The 20,862-nt window shown below is 42.3% G+C and overlaps 1 protein-coding gene across 4 annotated transcripts in view; it reads right to left on the reverse strand.

Moving 5' to 3' along the window:
* Positions 1-3,049: 3,049 nt before the first annotated feature.
* The window catches only part of CSNK1G1 (casein kinase 1 gamma 1), a 746,303-nt gene continuing 728,490 nt past the window's right edge, over positions 3,050-20,862 (reverse strand). For all 4 annotated transcript variants that reach the window (XM_078684993.1, XM_078684992.1, XM_078684994.1 and 1 more), the window contains one exon: positions 3,050-12,786. In XM_078684993.1, coding sequence (XP_078541119.1) covers positions 12,732-12,786 — 55 coding nt within the window. In that variant the 3' untranslated portion in view covers positions 3,050-12,731. The remainder of the gene's footprint in view (positions 12,787-20,862) is intronic.

Here is a 20,862-nt window from a genome sequence, read left to right on the forward strand (position 1 = left end):
TGACAACTCCCTGGGGCAAGCCCACATTTAACCCCTCCCATGCTCATGACAAGCTCAGCTCGTCATGAGCCACGGTGGCCGTGTGCTCATGACGAGCTGAGCTTGTCATAACGGCTGCAACGCTCGCACGCGGGTGTGGCCGTGACGAGCTGAGCTCGTCATGAGCACCGGGGCGCTGTGCGCCCCCCCACCCCCACCCCCCAAGCACAGCGGGGGAATTAGCCCCGCAGGCAAGGGGTTAACTGCCAGTCTTTGAGGTAGGGGAAGACTGGCAACCTTGACCTCCGAAGGTGCGCTGCCACCATCGCCACCACTTTTGTGAACACCCGGGAGGAACTGGTGAGACCAAAGGAGAGAATCACAAACTGAAAATGCTCCTGTCCCACTACAAACCATAGATAGCGCTGGTGGGCTTTTAGGACAGGGATGTGGAAATCGGCATTCTGCAGGTCCAAAAGCACCTTCCAGTCTCCAGGGTCAAGGGCAGACAAGACCTGGGTGAGGGTGGGCATTCTGAACTTCACCTACCAGAGGGCTCAGGTCTAAAATAGCCTGAGGCCTCAATTTTTCTTGGGCACCAGAAAGTGGCAAGAATACCAATCACGACTCACTTCTGGCACATGTACCATGTCGATAGCCCCTTTAGCCTAAAGGACTTCCACTTCCTGCCGCAAAATGGATAGATAAACCTTTCACAGGCACGGGGGGGAGAGAAGGATGGTAAAATGTGAGGCGGGGAAGGAAGGGTAAGGTGTAGCCCCTGCAAATGATTTGTAGAACCAACCTGTCCAACGTTATTGCCTGTCAACCCAGGTAGAATTAGTGGACAGCACCTCCTAACTCCTGTAAGGGGACTCTAAAGAAGCTTGGCAGGTAGGATTGCAGAGGAGCTGAGGGGCAATAGCCTGGGCGGCCCACTGTAACCTTCACAGAGGAAAGGGGGGGGCGAGGGGCAGTGGGCACCTCAGCCACAACCGAGCAACTGTTGGGTTTCTTGCGGAGGCAGGACAGGCTAGCGATAGGCGAACCTCAGCCAAATCCGCAAAAGGAGCATTATAACTATTGCAGCTGGCAAGGTGGGTCGGAAGTGCTCTAGAGCAGAGTCAAACTCGTCCTTGATCATGCAAGTCCCATCAAGGGGCATGTCCATCATGGAGGACCTGACATCACCTTAGAACCCAGCTGAGCGCAGCCATGCATGGCATCAATTGGCAACACTGGTGCCTATGGCCCAACCTATGGAATCTGTGGTATCCAAGCCACAAAGAATTGTGAACTTGGCCATGTCACAACCATCTTGAAATGCCTGAACGAGGAGAGGAGGAATGTCTTTGGGCACATGAGGGAGCACCTTTGCACAGAATACCGCAGGTTGGGGGACTAGCGTTGCAAGAAACAGCTGGCATTAACTGATCCGCGGGTCTGACTGGTGAAAGATAAAGGATATTTTCCAAATGTTTCTATTCCCTTCGTTTCTCTGTTGGGGGAGGAGTAGGAAACATGTTAGAATTAGAGTGGTTTGTAGAGGCCTCCACCAGAAGGCTTTCAAGTGAAAGTTGTTGCTAAAAAAAAGCGAGGGTGCCTGGAGCAGGACAACGGCGCCTGGCAACTTGCTGACTGACTGGGGTGCCAGAACACAGATTGACTCAACACCCATTAGCGTCTCAATCACTGCTTTATTAAATGGAAGAAGAGGCTAAGAAGATGATTGCCCTGGGTGAAGGACCTCTGTCAAAACATTGGCTTTGAACTCCAAGATGGGGAGCTGGCAAGTCCAGTACTTAGGTCGTCCTACATTTCACCAAGTGAATTCCTCCATAGCTGGTCCAGGGGGTGAGAGGAGACCAATTTCCGGGGAGTATTGAGGCCACTAGCCTCCTGTAAGTCCTTACAGAAATTATTCTTCTGGTAGTGCTGAGCAAACTCGTCACCCAGGTCATAGTTATTATCAGAGTCTGTCCCAAAATGGGAATGCTAAATGTGTTGTCTCCCTAGTGCAGGTGGTAAATCAAGTGGGGGAAATGGCGCCTCAGGCAGAATCAGGTGCAACTTAGGTCAAGGTTGGACCGGGGTCCGCATTTAAGAGAAGTATCAGGACCTCCTTCTACAGTGTCGATGGAGTCAAATTAGGCGAGTTGCCCAGGGCTAATATAGGTTGTAGTCCCAGAAGCAGGGTAGAGACAGGAGCTGGTGTCAAGACAGGCTCGGAGGACTCAACTAGCGCCAAGGGCAGACCTACCGGCAGTACTCCAGATGGGAGGTCTGTTGGCTCCTTTTGGCCTAAAGGCTTACAAGAGTGAATAGGCAGGGATCCGAAAAACCAGAGAATGGCTGCGCAGTACTCTTTGATCTAATGTGGTGTGGCTGTTGGCCCTGGAAACTCTGGTTGTGCCTGACCCAGGCGTCTGTCTTCAGGAGCGAGATCGATAAGTATGGCTCCACCCCTGCACCTGCTCACGCAAAAGAGTGGTGCTAAGAAAGGGAATCCCGCTTACATATTTTGTGTTTCTTTTTGGACTTACCAGACGACTCAGACTGTGACAAACCTCCAAGCAGATCCATCAACTCTGGGACTGGGAATGAAGTTTGCACAAAGATCGCGACTTGGGGTGGTCCCGGCGAGGAATCTTCTTATGCTAGGCGTTGTTAAGTTTTGCCTTGCAGCCCTGGTGCCCTTTGAGTTCATTTACGTGCAGTTGCAGCAGGCCTCGGACGGTTTTGTGGTGGGGGACCAGTCACAGACAACTTCTGTGGCACTTGTTCACCAGGACCTCCGCTTATAGTATGAGCTTCACTAAGAATTTGTATAGCTCAATTCCAATGGCATTTATGGCTGCAAAATTAAGGCTAGAAAGGATTGTAGAAGCTCACCAGTAGCAATGAGCCAGAAAAAAACTTCCCCTGCACTTGTGCCAAATGAATAGAATTTACTTGTAATTCTCAGTTTTCTGGAACAGAAAGTAGGAGTTGATTTTCGGTCAAAGGACATTCCGAGACACCAGACAGTTGAACTCTTTTCCCAACATACCCAATTAATAAGGAGACCAAGTGATAAAGGTAAGACTTTATTTTATATACAAAAGAAGGGTGAAAACGGAAACTCCCCCCTAAAGAGGGGAAGCCATCAAATCAACGTCACATTTGAAAGTACGCCTAGATGCAACACAGGAAGCGTGGCATCCGGGCATAAAGACCAACAGCAGTAACATACGCTATTGTCTGCAGCGGGCTCAGGGCCCTTTGAGGAGTCTCTTCCCAATGGTGTACAAGCCCTTGGATTTCTGAATGAACCAAAAACACACTTAATGGACATTCATTTTATGTTAATAAATAATACAGACCTCATAATCACAACTGAACTTTAAGACCACCAACCAGCATCAAGGAGAGACTGGGAATAAAACAGCGAGTTTGCCAAATAAAATGAAGTAAGCATTTCATGTTTTGCGCAATTTCAATGATAAAAAACAATATATTTTATCCACTTTGAATTTTTAAAAAATAAAGTTCACATTTTTACCCCTTTTCACAAGGACATGAAGAATACAGTGAAGAAAAGGAATGGACAATAAATTATATTGGATACATTTTCTGAAATCATACACTATTCAACATTCTCTAATGATCTGAGATAAATGTTTAAAACCAGTTTTTCTATGTGAAAAAGTCCCTGCATGCCTCAAAGCAAACTGGTACATAAGCGGTAAAGAAAAACGATTTGCTTTCTCTGGTCGTTGGTGCCACTTTTGAGACCTATTTTGTTGTTGCTTCACAGTATGAAGATGGATAGCAACACTATGGCAGGGAAATACAGAAAGCACATACACGGTGTGAGTAGGGTCAATAGTCCCAGACAATGAACCAAGAATCCTAGACAGCTTTGTAAGCCTACCTACAAGGCATGGAAATGTAACCCTCTCCAGTATAAACTGGCCCAGAATGCATTCAAATAGCAGTTTCTTTGCCATGTGTAACAAAGAAATGCCAAAATATTTTTGGATAAGAACAGTAGGGAAAAAACACCCAACAGGGACAGGTTTACAGAAAAAAACAAATCAGCATCCTGATTGGAAGTTCAATTGTTGTCCTCATTTCACTTGCTTTCTTACGTGTACTTCAGACTTCATCAAGCACAAAGCAAGCAACAAAAGTTTGAGTATTGAAACAGCCTACATTCCAAATTTTTGGTCAGTTTTGTGTGGGCAGAGTGCAGTGAAGGTGGGATGGGGGTGATGGTTCAGACTAAAAATAGTCCGGGAAGCTGTTCGGAGCCCAATCGTACTTTTTGGAAACAAATTTGTACAATTCTCTAGACCGGGCATTAGATACAGTGATTTAAAAAAACAAAATAGAAAAATATGGCCTTGAAGGACAAAGTTTTAATATTTAGCCAAAGCGGAGGGGTCAGCTATATTCGTAGATCACCATGGCCAGTTTCACTGCACAAGAGCAGTATTCCTACAAGCAGAAACAAAACTCTTCCCATAATCCAATGACTTTCCGAAGATCCAAGTGTGAAAATTCCTGATGCAGTTCGTAAACCCTGTGGGTCATTATTTTGAGGGGAATATGCATTTTATGAGAAACCGTGATGTAGGAAAGCATTGCATGAATGAACGGCGTTGTTCCACAAATAGCATCCAACAAAGATTGCCAAGATCTAATTTTACACCAAAAACATCCTGCTATTTTTAAGGCCAAACAGTAGACCTCAATGACATTATTTCTCACACTAATTTCTAGCATTGTTCAATTGTATAGCAGATAAAGCAAGCACAATTCCTTACTATCTCAACACTAGAAGCACATGGAAGAAGCGATCACGGTCCGGTAAAATCAGGTATATGCCAACGTCACACCTCACCGGATTATCTAGACAAGAAAAAGGATAACAACTTGCAGGCATTTTTGTTTTGGATGAAAGCAGATCACAAAGAAGTTTGTATCCCTAGTTCTGGTGACAGTGCCTGGGAGCCAAAAAAACACTTTCAACAGTAGATGTTATGTTATTTTCCATTGTGTGTGGAATTTGGGGGCAAGCAAGTGAAAATGAATGTGCCAAGGAAACATTTAACAAAACATTCATTTGAGATGGCAATGGTCTAACAACTCAGCTTTCAGAGCGGACTGTAATATGTTCATAGTGACTAAAGGATATGTCCTACTGTGCACTTTTGTCAAAGCCACATTCCAATTTGTCTCATGCTGGGGTTCAATAAAAGCACTTGAGGCAGGAATTTATATTAAATCTCAATTACAGCAATAAACTGAGGACCTCATAGGAAATTCCCCACCAATTAATTACATTGAAAACAAAAACCAACAGCCTAATCAGCTTTAAGAGACTGGGTAGTCCGTTTCTTCACTAGAAAATCCTTCCAGGGCTTGCAACCTTAAACACTTAAGTAGAACTTATTGTTCAATTTCATTCCCAGGAGAACACATACTACCAAAGACAAACTCTACTACAATGTCAACAGTTGAGGTACTAAACAGAAAAAGCAAATGGTAGTAAGAAATACCAAAATGTTAAGCGAAGTGCTTGCCAAATGTTTACTTTTCTAACTTGAAGCCACGCCTCCAACTTCCCTGGCCAGCCTGCATTTTGGGTTTAAAGACGATAAGAGTAAAAAGCTTTCCAACAAATTATGAATTTCTATGGTTCAAATGGATGGCCACATTACCCAATATACATGACTCCATTCACATAAATTCTGGCATATATCCAGCATAAGGAGGCACACCAGCAGGTCAACCATTGTACGGTAAGGCTGGCAAAAAATTGTTCAAACGTCTTCTGAGGAAAGGTATGGAGAAGTGCTAACATGGGAGGGGGTACACTAGGGCAAAAAATACATTCTTGGCTAGTGCTCCTGTTAAGAATCCACACCCTCTAATGGAAAGGGCACCAACCTCGCAGCACTATATCTATTTTTGCAATGAACACCAATGTAATGAAAGCTAGGTGAACTAGCATCACATTTGATCTTTATATAAAATATATCCCACCATGAACTCCGCATGCCAATCAATATTTGGATGTCATATGAAACTCATAGGAAATGAGGATAACTAGAGAAAAAGTTCGTACATTAAAAACAAGTAAAAGTAAATTGAACAGCTCTTTCCAGCAAGGCCTTTTAATGTGGTCATTAGGCACACGTGATGTTGTCTGGTGTCCACTGCTTGAGATGCCAAAGATACACATCAAGAACATAAGCATGCCCATCCATACAGTGTGCTGAGTTTATTATAAAAATCAGGTCAAGGCTCATCAAGCCAAATGCTTCAATTTGTAAGAACTGTAGTGGATCTGTGATGACACCCTATTTAATGATCACCGCTACCAAAAACATCAGACATTTCTGCAGCATGCTTGGTGAACCATGCATCTCTATAAATCCAAACCATGAAGAACAATTACACTTAACTGCTGCTTTATCGTCTTAATATTTCAACTGACAATTGCACCCATGACAAATCAAGTAATAAAGGAAACATCCATCTGCAGGAGGTTGAAACTGAAGAAAGCACATCCACCAATTTGATACCTAGAGGAACATCGGTTGCTTCATTACTACATAGATCCCATCTTAAAATCTTTATTTTACCCATTATCGCTGTGGTTTTGGTGGTGAGGACAGAGTACATGTCTCGTAATGGACTCCAACTTTATGGGCAGGAAATTACTGCATACCTGAAATGTCAGCTGATATTTTACATTAAAAAGTGTTCTGTATGGTCTGCACTGTATCTACTTGCTCCTTCTGCCTGTATTGTGTACTTTTCACACTGCAGCCTGGAGAGTCACAGTCTGGAGCAAATATTTTCACAGGCAGGCGACAGTACTCTTAAACTGTTGCATTTACTGACAAATCAATAGAATTGCTCTCATTTTCTGCTTCAATGTTTGGATATTAACGGCGAGAAAACCGATTCTTGAGTAAATGAAGATTATGTTGGCTGAAAGCATCCTAAGGTGACTCACAGGTAGGAGTGACTCATTCAGTACTGATTTGAGATCTACCACAATCCTGCACAGCTCTTCCATATCAATTATGAAGAGATCCTGTGCTCATGAACTGAACATGAATGGGCCTGATTTGAATTGTACCTTAATGCACAGAGGCCCTTGCATTCTGAATGCAGTGCGTTCACAGTGGTGGGAGATATTCCATCCATAGAAACAGTTATGGACACACACACGACACGTCTTCTGTACACTGACCTCATAACCTCAAAAGAATTTCATAGAATCAATTCTACTGGTTTACACCCACATTTCAAGTCTGTACAGAAAATATGAATTCAATCACCCACTCCTAAAGTTCTTACAAACCTTGCCACATTCATCTCAACGACGCAGAAAGTAGCAACGGGGAAGCCATCTTTACAGCCAAACAATGTTCACTAAGAAGCCTTTCTACCTGTACAGTGAAAGAGCCTGCTGACCCATAAGCGTGCCCATGTATCTCACTATGCTGGCTGCTCTGGGTTTGACACGAGAACAGAAAGTGGACAGCTATCTCCACAAGCACAACATTTAATTTACAGAACTTTTTTTCTTCATTATTTTACAGTTATAATTTGCCCTTATTTTAGAGTTCAACATATGGCTATTTGACTAGTGCAAGAGGCCTTGGTAGGAACCAGCATTACCAGCATGCTTAGGAGAGACTGCAACCCCCCTCCCCCCATACACTGAAGAATCGTTACAAAATGAGACCATAGCTTAATACCCCAGAAATTACCTGAAGGGTCTTGTTTAATTAAGACCCACTTGAAAACAAATTCTATATACAGATAAGATTCCTGAAAGTTTGTAACCGCCCACATTCATTCGCTTAAACATTTAGGTCAACAACAAAAAATATATATACACACTCATACCTCGACAATCAACTGCATACAAGTCAATCCCCACCCTGAGTGGGGAGAAGAGGACATGGGATGTGAAGGCAAAGTACATAGATTGCAGTTTGTTCGGTTTTTTTCTTTCAGGCACTTTTGTGGGGCTCTGGAAACAAAATCACTGCACTATGAACCAAAGAGTACACTGGACGTCTTTCACTATATAATACAATAGCACGTTTCTCCTATTACTGGGGAAAATGAACAAATGTTGCTCTAAAAACTGTAGACAAATCTATGATGAGAATTTTTCGTGGCCCTCTCTACCGCCAAACTGCTATTATTTAAATGTCAGAAACTATCACGATCAAGGTCCTAAAGTAGAACAAGTGATATTTTATTTGAGAAGTTGGCTATCACAAGACAAACCGGCATAAAGATAAAACTGTTCTTTAAAGCTTGCTGTTTTCCATGCCTTCTAGCAAGCCCCTCCAAAGGATGGTTTCCTGTACTTAAAGTCAAAAATAAGTTTTAATTCCTCTAAATGTAGATTTTATTCTACTGTTTGGAATTCTGTTTTCTCTTACTGTGACGCAGGATGGACATCTTGGTTTAAATCATTGTGTCCGAGTCAGCGCAAAGCAAAAGGACATGACAGAGGATTGTTAAAAAAATACACCAGACATGGCTGGTCGTGATGAAAATTATATCAAGAAATTGGTTGCAATCCAGACATGGAGTGAAAGAGCAACTGCTTGTGTCATGGACTTTTATGTTTGGTTGCGCTAACCCTAATCATAACAAGATGTTTTCAAAATAAGATTGAGGTATATTTTAGTACAGGAAAGGATGTAAAGAAACGAGGTAGCATGACCACAACTACTGCACAACAAAAAATAGGCCTCTTGAATGGCACTCACATGTCAAACAGGTAGACAGAGAGAAGGGACCATCCACTCCAGACATCACTGACTACAAGCAGGAGACTGGAGTGCTAACATCAAGCTCCAAACTATATCTATAATAGAATCATTGTGGATTTCTAAAGCTGAAAAATGTTACTACAATATGGTCCTATATACCAGGTTATGAGAGAGTTCATCAGATAGAAAATGCACATGTTAAGCTTTTAAACGGAGACTGGGAAATGCAGACATCAATCAAGATGAGGAAGACATTGCTTTTGGAAGTAAGGCTAATGTTTTTGGAAAAGGGGAAGACCTTGAAAATTAGCATATAATCTTAGGAACAAGGTAGCAACTCCTTTGGAAGTAGGCCAAGCATGTTCGTTTTTGCGAGCTCACCAAAGAACCTTTTACAGTAGAAATGTAAGAATGTTTGTGTAGATGCTCAGACACATTCAATATAGACAGTTTAATCTAGAAAGCAAAAAGGGTTCCATCCTCACTTGGTCAAAGGGAAGTCACATGTAAATATTACATCCCTAACCAGTCGTCCAATAGCCTCAAATGGATGGATTAGAAACGCTGTTTGGTTGGCAAGCTTAACGCATCCAAAAAGAAATGGGAATTTCTGTACAGTTTTTCATGGGTCTGGGAGGTGAGGGATGAACACGGCATCTTTCTCTCCAAAAACACATTGTGGCTTCTGATAGGTCTTGGATAAACAGCGTTAGGCTTCAATGAAGCTCGAGCATTCCATCTTGCTTAGTTACAACAGAGGCTTTGATGTTCAACTATGAGAAAAGGTGCTGTAAAGAAGATCCTTTTTTCATGGTTCATGACAATTAACCAGAATAGCAATTGTCAAGGAACCCAGTAATGAAAAAGGTGTAATTCAGTAGTGGAGGAAAATATTTCAGCCCCTCTGCTGTGCAAAAATTAAATGTTTGCGAGGTTCCTGCAAAAGCTTTCTAAACTGGGAACAGAGGAAGGAAAACATCAATTGCCATGAATTATGTGAAAGATACGTTTGATGGTCAGAGACTCCTTTGAAAGCAGCAGGAAACAACTTTGTTTTCAGTCTGGACATGGTCCACTCCACATATAGGCCCTGGGAATAAAACCTCAGGCAGTCCCTTGGGACACTTATCATACTGAACTAGTGCAAAAGCATGCTCCAATACTCCTTTGCAACTGGACAGCAGGATAAAGAGGAACGCAATTTAAATCTCACGCATGATAGAGCAATCCCCAGCACTGAAAATACATAGGAGTTTTCAAGATTAAATACAGGGCTAGAAAGTGTGTGGCATGTGGCCTTTAACAAACAAATTAAGGATGCCAAACCACTTTTGCACTATAATTCGTGCCAATGAAGTGTAAACTCTGTCCCATGGTTTCTACCTTCCGCCTTGACATCATACTGACCCGTGTAGGACTTGAATCTCAGACGACAACTTCCAATACAGGAAACAATCACAGTGGTCTGTAGCTAAAGAATAATCTTATCTATATACTGCACTCCAGATAAGCTCTCCCACCTCTGGCCTTTAAAATCCCTGAAAATATCACTTACATTTTTAGTCCGAGTGATTTCTTCACTGAGCGGCATGACTGAGGAAACTAGAGCTTTGCTTCAATGTGTTACATTGACTGACTGTTTCTGCAAGCTTTTTTTAGTAGCACAGGGAAACCTTAATTTTGGATAAGTATAGAAACACATTAACCGAATACGTTTCTCTGACCAACTGTCTTCAAGACTTCTAATCCTTCCGATTAATGACAATCTGCAATACTGTAAAGCGCTCAAGTGTAATAAAAATGTTACTGAATTAAATAAGGAATACCCATATTATACAATTTTACAGCACACACATTCGCTGAGCAATCACTACACTAACCCTGAGAGTAGTAGCATAGGGAACATTCAGGACCAGAAAAAGATTAACTTTTGAATGCTAGATAACTAATTATTATGAATGTGGGTCCACCTTTGGCCTACCCTGCAATTTTTTTTACTGGAGTCCTTCAGTGGGGTTCTAAACATTAGCTTCAGCATAGAGTACAAGGTATAACAATCCTCCTATTCAACCACTTTCCTACAGATATCCACTGCATCACAGAAGTCTAGGTCAAAGAAATGACACAAGATTTTCCAGAGGCAAGGTGAAATATGTTCACCCTATTCTGCCCAAACAATCACAGTAGTTAGTACCCCTATTTAAAATAAAAAATACTATCTGCAGCTGATTGGATGTGCGAAGCTTCACAACCAATACAAACCTTACACAGGTGATGTCAATAAAATAGCCCAAAAAACAAAGAACAGGTTTAACATACTTGCCACGTTAAACCGAAAAAAAACAAAGTGCAACTACGTTATCTGGCTTTAAATTAGTCCAGATATTCAAGGAGTAGAAATCCAGTGATATGTCAGTCAGCCAAGACCTTGGACAGACTTGTCCACCATTTTTCAATGGTGGACAGTCAATTAGTGGCAACAAAAACAAATAAAACAGCCGGCAACCCATTTCTCCAATATAGTTGTTGGCCCTAGAAGTACAAAAATAGAAGATTAAATATGGCCTTTTCATCTACAAGTTGAAGCTAGTCCTGGAGAAAAGAAACACTGCTGCTGTCCTACATGCTCCTGATCAGAAAAGAGCTTTTTAAAAGAAAAGGAGACAAAATGGAAACGGACTGGCAGTAGATTAGACATTCTCACAGCTTTGTGTGTTATGCAAGTGCAACTGTTTAAAACAAAAAAAATAAAAAATAAATGAGACTCTACACTGCTATACTCAATGCAAGGAACTGACAACTTGAGCGTTCCAAGAAATCAGACAGCCAAAGACACCTGGTTGGAGAAACGTCACAGGCGTCTAGGCACAGTCTGCGTGGCAAATCACGCCGCTCAGACCAATCCCGGCACTGCTCTGTTAGAATAAGAGCAGGGCCGGGATTGGGTGGGGGGCCTGTGCCCCAGTGCATGCTGAGACTCGAGGAGAGCCGGCGAAGAGGACCAAGGCGGCCCGCATATTTAGGTTCTTTTTTTCATTTCAATATTATTCCCCTGCCCCGCCTCCCCAATTCAAGATTGTGGCAGGCGCCACTGGCATCAAAAACATGTCTCTCAGACACCGACAGACTGATCCATGCCCTTCAGGTCATGATGTCATCAGGCAAGGACACACCCATCTTGTAATGTAGTTGTGAGTGTATCAAACACAGACTGAACTAAATCTGTTCTCGTAAACCAAAAAGTAACGGCAACCATAAATGCAGACTCACAATGGGAGTTAAGGAGCAGGTATGCACGGAGTAGACAAACATTTAAGGGTCTTTGAGCAGTGTAGACACTTTGAATAATAAATTCAACAAGTAGGTTTTTGTAAATGGTTGTCTTCTGTGTCCAAATGTTCCTTTTACCCTTCCGAAGCTTCCCAGTCTCTCTTGGTTGATTTCACTGTCCCATCTTTCACGGTTTTCCAGGATTTGTAGATTGTCCAGGCCTGTTCAGAGAAATCCTTTAACTCCTTTCTCTTTTTTGTGTGGGGTGTGAAAAGGAGAGTGCACAGAAAAAGAATTCGGCGGAGAAGAAATGTGGCAAAGGAAACGATTGATGTTCCTTCTGCCCAGTGCCCTCACTCTCCATCCCCACATTTTAACCGAAGCCCCTCCAAACGTAAACCTCTATTAAGAGACTGGAGAGGCCTGGTACATCGGCCACAGCTGCCCATCATACACCAGAAAGGTCAGCTGTCAAACTATCATCACCAGATCCAGACACAAGGATGGGGAGGTGGTTCTATGGGGCAGGGGACTGAACACAATGGTCTGCCCCTTACTCTAAAACTAGTTTTTTTGGTTTAGAATTCCACCTATTCCCCTTCCTCCTCCCTTCAAGTCAGAAATGGCAGGAGTCCGAAGGTGCAGCTGGGAACTGCAAAAGTCCCTGGAGGTCCAAGGAGGCACAGACTACTTGTGTCGCTGGGCATTCTTCTTCCTTTTCCTCTTAAAGAAACAGCAGCACCTATAAGACAAGAAACATCAAGTCACATTCATTCTTTCAAATTCCATCATAAACTGTATACACCTTTATTAATGTGTCAGTACTGACTTTTGTAGTGAAGATGCGGTTATTGGAACAGTCTGTTTAAAGTTTTTACCCATAATAGGAATAACCTCCTATTTTAGTGTTGGAAAAAAAGACAGTCAGAATCTGTTCGAAGAGGAAACTACCATAAGCTACCCACAGCGAGCACACCCTGGAACCCGTGCTATCTAACAGTGTAGCATCAATGTACTGTTGCTGACCAAATTACTTGAAAAACCACAACTCAACAAGAACACCCAACACTATTGTGAAAAGTCACATTGTTGTACATGTGAGGACACCCTGCTTAAGCCACAGCAGGACGTTACCACCATGTCCTCATTGCTACAGTTTACAGATTGTCAGTTGGTGGTGTAATTAAGCAATTCAGAAGCTAAAAGTCCTATTATTATGAGTCTGACCGGAATAAACCCACATTTAACTTTCAGTGTTAATTTTAAACTGTTTAACTACACATAAATCAGCAAAGATGCCCCAAAACCTACTATAAGGACCTCACTACAAGAAAGGTGGAGAATTATTCCATGCTCTAAAAGAGGCAAATTCTGTGGCTTTAAGTAGACACATGCAAATGAGGTCATGGAGTAGTGGACAAAAGGGCTGCCTATTAGACATTGGACACACAAAAGGATGACCTCAGATGACTTACAACCAGGGACCCATTGTGAATTGGTGTTCCAAAAATGGAAGCACCATTGAGCCTTCATCTATCAGCTGAGTTACTGAAATTGAGCAAGGCCCAGACTAAAGGTCCTTACCCATATTCCGCTGCACATTTCAAAAGGAAGAGAGTATGAAGACTTAATATAGGAGTAGAGATCCAAGAGATATCACATCGATACTCTCCTCTGACAGGAATGCACTGACATCCACCTGTCCGCAGGAGTCCACAGAATCAAAGACTCATCTACAGAATTGCATTTATTGTTCAGTGACAGGAGTTGGCGGTTTAAGGCCATACATAGTGAAATGAGGCATACCAGTGCTGTCACTTCACAAAAGTAATCTAATTTAACTAGAAAGCCGTTCATTGAACTAACCCAATCCCTTCACTATCTATGCACATTATTCCAAAAAGGGGGAAGGCGGCAATTTCTCCCAAGTCTCCCAGACACAATCAATAAAAAGAGTATGAACCAACTTACAAAGGAAGGTCGGATTGCTCTTAACTGAGGCAAGGGGACAGGTGGGGGAGGGGTCATTAATAATATTGTTAATACAATGGCCTGTGTCAAACCTGTAGAAACAGTCTTGGTTCATGCAAACAATGTACAAAGAAGAGCTTCAGACAATGACAGAGGAAATAGTGCAGACTGGAAACAACACACAGAGGGTATGGGAGGGGCATGTCCTGGCCATTGGGCAAATCCTACTGTGAACTACAACATGTACTTCTAAACCATGATTCTTTAATTGGTAATTATCAAATACTGTAGATAGATTTCGTGTTTATTATACACTCAGTGGATTAAAGGTGATCAGCCTCAAAATCTAATCTTGGGAGAGAATTTTTAAGCGGGTACCATTAAACAATTGAACAAACAATGGAAAATACTTTAGGCCATTCAGTCGTTTGGTAGCTTTGGAACAATGATGGGTGGCATGTCCAAGGTCAGGATACACAAGAGAATTGGATCTTTGAAGGCTGAAAGATTTGGATGCTAATTTATAAGATTTTCAATTTACATTTTCTTAACCATATTATGCATGTAGCTTGTACATCTATGGGGCCATTTTAAGCCAGCAATGTCACTAGTGAAAGTTGACCATTCAGATCATGCATTACGGAGCAAACTACTAAAGATAAGTAGTATGTGAGATGGTGTCAGCTTTATCTTTTGAATATTCACGTGTTTAGGTGTGTTCCTTCCACTTTGATGCTCTTCTGTTACCTACCCTCAAATGCAATGTCATTAACAGTGGACTGCAAGAGTTCACTTATTTTCTGTTTGACTGGTGACTTTTTCCTGAAAGTTCATTCTTAGGACACCTTATCTAGGATCAGTAGTATCCTATATAACAGTTCTTTCTTATCTGTGCCTAAACACAGAACAGCGTTTAGGCCTAGACCAGTACTGTGCCCCAGTGGGATGCAATATGGTGGTAAAGGTTGACGCAAAACAAATGCTACTTGTATTGAAATCAGACTTTGGCACCAGGTGGTGGATCTATATCAAACACCACTGTAGTCCTTTGACACAGGGCAATCAAATGGTGGTGCGGGATGGTGGACAAGCAGCTTATAGTACACGATTAAATTCCTAATACATAGTTACTACATGCAGGAGCAACAGCAGTAACAACAACTTAAATCTTACTTCCAGGAGGAAGATTGATACTGTGCATGGTGGTGCTCCATTCCAAAACAATAGAGGTTTGTTGTGTCGCAATACGGAATAACAAAGGCAGACTCTGTTACATGAGCTGATGCTAGCCAGAGTATTTTTCAATCTAGTCAACTTAAATTTCTCAGGATACAGTCTACCATGGCCTGTGGTGCTTGGCACTCTAATTCCAAACTAGAGAGTTTGGCGTGTTAATTGAATATAGACAGATGCATACTTCGAGTGACCTTCCCAAGTAACCCCAATGTGCACAGCTGTGCTCCTGGTAGTGATGTCAAACCGTCTCACACAAATCCAGCTTGATATTGAAGGGAAGACATGACACGGTCCTATTCAAATCAGGCAAATTATTTACTGCTTGGGTGAATATTGCATAAATACAGAGAGCTTGATAAATTGTGATGTCCCTACAAATTATTCAGATCCAGAAAGCAGGGTATGTTTGGTTGAAAACGGACAGAATTTTTATGAAATCTAGATATCAAGCTATCTAGTTGTGATTCTGGTCTACCGTATTCCAAAAAAAAGACCTCCAAATGTTATTGTATGCACAGAGAGGGTGCTACTTAAAACCAGAAAGTTTAGTACCCATGGGTAGAGTCTTCATCAAATGATAGTAGCTAGATTTCTATGGTGGAAGATACTTCGCTGGAGCCTACTCAAATTAGAGACCTGGACATCTTAAAGAAATCCTTGTAAAATGTATTTTCGAACCGGAGAGCTTGATATTCCAAACCAGCTAGCTTAATATCACATCTAAAATCTTCTAAGATAGGATCCGAGTTAGTAATGATTTCCCCGATACGCTACTAAAAGGGAAGATGCCATAGCAAGTCTCCCAGATCTAACGGGTTTCTATAGAATCCTCATTCTGTGACAGATCAGAAACAACCCTCCCTCTTATACGGACAGATCATCTTGCTTACGATTGTCATGTTCAATGTTCCTGAAAAGACATGCCCTTAATTCTAATTTTAGTCTATGTCCACCATTACAGTTAAAACTCTGATTTTAAATGTTAATTTTGTCTCCTTATAGAACAAAGACCTATCTCCACTGGCCGTCAAGGCATTTCTGCAAATTACCCTGATTAAACCAGACATCAGAAATTAGAAAGATTAATCTTACTTAACTTGCTAGTTAAATGCTGTTTCTGCAGGCATTTAGGACATTCGCGCAGAAGGGAAGAGGAACCTCCTCTTCCAATGAATTTTTTTCCATTATGCTAAGAATGATTATAGCAGTTGATTTTCACCAATTCACTTATTTAAGCAGGAGCACTTTGACACCATGGCTCCAGATTTGAAGCATCAAAGTTTAATTTGATAAGTCCAAGATCTTCACGCAACAAAGCTATGTTGCCTCTTCCGTTAATTATGAGTAGGTCCTAATATTGGACATTACCTTGAAGAGAAGTGCCTTAATGACCTTGACCCCACTAAAAATCCAAGATGTGATCTTTGGACAAGACAGGAAAATGGAAATACAGCTTGTATATTAATAGCAATAGGTCAGTCTCCTCAAACAGCATGAGTAAAATGCTGAGAAAAAATGCATATAGTTTTCGTTTATAATATCTGTATTTACAAACCTCACATCTATAGAACCATGGATTATTTTCTTCTGCACCAGACAATACTTTTTTAACCTAATCTTCGAGGAAGCGATTCACAACATACCTAGCACACAAAACAGTCACGTAGCATCTGGGGATGAACATGGTTAGACAGAAGTGTGCTTTGTTGAAGAAAGTTTGGATGGCAGATCAAAAGAACCCACCGAATCTTCCACCATCAGCACAAGACAAGTGTGGGGGATGGGGTCATTAGTAGTTTACTGCAGTTGGTGCCTTCCACAGAGCTACAGACCTTCGAAGGCTATTTTATCAACTGAGGATATCTGTAGTCTGACCTCTTGGTAGGGAGGGAGGTAAATAATTCCACTATGAATGAATGAATGAATGACGGAATTTGTATAGCACGAACAGCTACTCAAAATTGAGTGTCCCAGCACTGCCAACAAAAGTAGGGCTATGCGGAAGGCAGATTCAGTTGCTATGCTTCTAAGCTTTAGGGGGAGGCGGTTCCAGATTTTGGTAGTGCATACTAGTCCGCTGGAGTCACAAACGTCTGAATTTTTTCAAGGAGGGGATTGCTATGGGGTGAGCCTTGCTGGAATGTATGATTATGCTAGGTTGATACTCTGTTTCTTTTGTTCAACTAATTGGGTCAAACATTGTGCAGGGCACGGTGTGCAAGGGGACGGTCTCTACAATTAAGCCTTTTGCTGGCAGAGGTTGCGTAGTCCAGTCGGGAGAGAATTGGGACTCAAACTACAGTTTTGCAGGCTTCCCATGGAAGAAGTAATTTTCCAAGAGCTTTGAGGATCTTGATACAGTTTCTAGCAACTAAGTAGATCAGGGTCTTTAAAGAAAGGAGGTGTTGAATGTGATTCCCAGGTTTCTCGCCTCCAAAGTGGGCAGATGAGGGGTAAGACTATCTTTGGGCCAAGTGCCGGCCCAACCCGGATTAGGATTAGACCCTAACAGTATGATTTCTGTTTTATATGGGTCACCTTGTGCATGGCTTTCTTTGAGCCAACAAAGGCTGCTTTTATGCAGTTTAAGAAGTAATCCTTGCAGATGCCAGAGTTGCCTTTATAAAAGAAGACCAACTGGGTGTAGTCAGCATATGAGACTATAGTGATGCCGAATGACTTTACCAAGATGGGCAAGGAAGACATATAAACATTAGTGTTGGGCTGAGTGAGGAACCCTAGGGTACCCCATATTTTAGAGGTTTAGTGTTGAAGAAATGAGATTTAGTCCATATCAATTGTTCTCGCTCAGAGAGAAACTAGAGCAGCCAATTTAAGGCCACTCTCCTGACACCACAGTTAAATAAGCCACAGTTGAAGGCCGCCGACAGGCCTAATGTAGACCATGCGGCATTGTGTCTGTGATCCAAGAACACTTGTAATGAATCAGACAAAACTTGTGTTGTGATCGGAAGCCCAACTTGGAGGGGTGCAGAAGACGGTTGGATTCCAAAGATTCTGAGAGTTGTTCGTTTACTATAGATTCCAGATTTTTTGTGGCTGCTGGAAGGAAGGATAGGAGTCTGAAGTTATATAGGACTTTACTGTCTGCTGAGAGTTTCTTCAATAGGGATGACACTGGTTTGTTTCCATATCAGGGGGACTGAGCCTGTTTGAAGAGAGGTGTTGAACAGTTTTGCATAGACAGGGCCAATGATCTTCGTTATTTGTCTCATTATATGAGGGGGGCAAGGGTCTAGTGGTGAGCCTGATTAGCACAACAAGAAGAGGCTTTTTAGTACATTTGGAGGCAAAGAAAAGTCAGTAAAATGGGTGGGGTGGGTTCAATGGGCACAGTTGGAAGGGCAAAGGTGGAAGATGTTGAGATGACTCCAAGGTTTGTTTGTAGTTTGGTAATTTTATTTTCGACGACTTTGGACCTTGACAATCCAGTTAACCCAAAGGTGCACTAAGGGATTTTATGGGAAACCATCCTATAAGAGGTATCGTCTTTAAAAACTGTGCCTTCTAAGTTTCTGTTTTCAATCTAGGATTTTATTTGGATGCACTTCTGAGAGTATTCATGAAAAAATGAAATATAATTAAATGGTGCTCTGCTTTGGCCTAAATTCTGAAACATGAGGATTATTAGCAGATACATTCTACAATGAGGATAGTGTATACTGTCCCCAAATTAAGAGCAAGCGCAGCAGTCATTAGTAGGTAAAAGAGATGTCCAACTAGCCTCTCTCAAATCAAGAGCATATTGGCAACAACTCCTATAGATGAAGTTGATTTTTCTACATCCCTTATCCAGAAAATTGAAGCTCTGTAATGAAGATTTACTTTTACTACAGATAGTAATCAGAGTCCGCTGGAGTCACAAACCCTCCTCTGGAGATCGTATTTCTTTTCCGATCTGGCAGGGTCCGGTCAATGCTGAAGAAAGTAAATTTGCCACAGACAGATCAAAAAGGCCTAGAGCAATGGAGACTTATTTTGGAAGTGTGCAGAGGGTATTAAAAAAAAGTACCTATGTCTCGATCCAAACAGAAGATCCATTGAAGTTAAATCTTCTACATATTCTCGACCGGACCTCTCCAAAAGCTGCTAAACTCTAGAGAACTGGTTCCAGGATTGGATACTGGGGAGAATATGTTTGTTCTAAACTATGATAACATTGTAAGGATTCTAGGACAAAACGATTAAGGTATTAAAGGAAATGAATACGTTTTTTACCTTCAGTAACATCTTTTCTGGTAAAGACTAACAGCGGATTTCTCACCTTAGTATATTCCCCAGGCATCAGACTGGATCTGGAATTTTTTTTAGCAGTACCCCTGTGTGCCAGTAGGCAGCGCCAGGCGGCTCCTAGTCAACATCCTCCACGTTGGAAGTGAAATGTGCTGTGCTCATGTGTGCCACTCTAGCACGCTGACATCAGTTTCTTTCATAACTTTCTCCTTCAAGAACACAGTCTCATGACCAAACGATGTGTAACCAGTATGCAGACATACAAGAGGGTTTAGGGTGAGGTGCCAATATTGCAGAGCGAGGAGGGTGTGAGAGTCAGCGAGGAATCTCTACCCGAAAAAGGGTAACAGATTTCTAACCGCAGATTCCTCAGCTTAGAATAGATACCAGAGCAATACTTCCCCAGAGGTGGGTTAGCGAACAGGCTCAAACCAGAAAATCCTGGCGGATGGAACGGGCAAAATGCCCATCTAAATGGGCCTGTCTCTCCAGGCAGTAGTGCCTCGTAATGAGTGGAGTGACACCCATGTGGCAGCTTTGTCCAGGAATGGTATTCCACGTGCTAACGCAGTGGTGGAATCAGGAGGCTGCTTCTTAGCTAGTGTGTATCAGATTTTGATGGAGTACAATCCATCGAAACAGTCCGTTTCTACACTGCTTTGCCTTTTTTTGCTCCAGTGAAGCCAATGGGAAGCTGATCATCTACCGAGTATTCTTTTATGCGATCTCTTCTTCCTTTGAAGGATGAGGCAGAGCAAAGAATTTTAGTAGCGTGATGCCTTAGCTGACGTGGAAATAAGACGCCACTTTCGGTAGCAAGGAGGCAGGAGTCAGGAGAACCAGTTTGTCCGGATAGAAGCTGGTGTATAACCTCCAGGCTGATGTAATGGCCAGCAAGAATACGGTCTTGAGGGTCAGGAGATGCAGAGGACAGCTATGCAGGGGCATGAATGGGGAACACACATGCAAAGCCAGAACTGACAGATGGAGGTCGCATCAGGGCATAACGAAAAAAGTAGGAGGGTACAAATGTTGCAAGCCCTAAGGAAACGAGCCACAACAGGTGACGAGCCGTGAGGGCTGATCTGGTAACCGCAATAAAGTCAAGATGGCCGAAAGATACCCTTTAGCGGTGCCCGAGGAAAGGTTTTGCCAAGCTACCGACAGCACAAACAGCAGCACCTCCGATAAGGAGGCAGAAAGTGGATCAACATTACAGGAGGAACACTAAGCCATAAATGTATCCCAACAGCAGGCAAATAGTGTTTTTGCTGAGTGATGCCAAGCTGCCAGGATGACATCACAGATCTAGGGAGGAAAATTAAAAGCATCCAAGTTTTGCATCTCAATCTCCACA

Source organism: Lissotriton helveticus, chromosome 3_2 (genome assembly GCF_964261635.1).
Source record: "Lissotriton helveticus chromosome 3_2, aLisHel1.1, whole genome shotgun sequence".
Taxonomy (NCBI): Eukaryota; Metazoa; Chordata; class Amphibia; order Caudata; family Salamandridae; genus Lissotriton; species Lissotriton helveticus.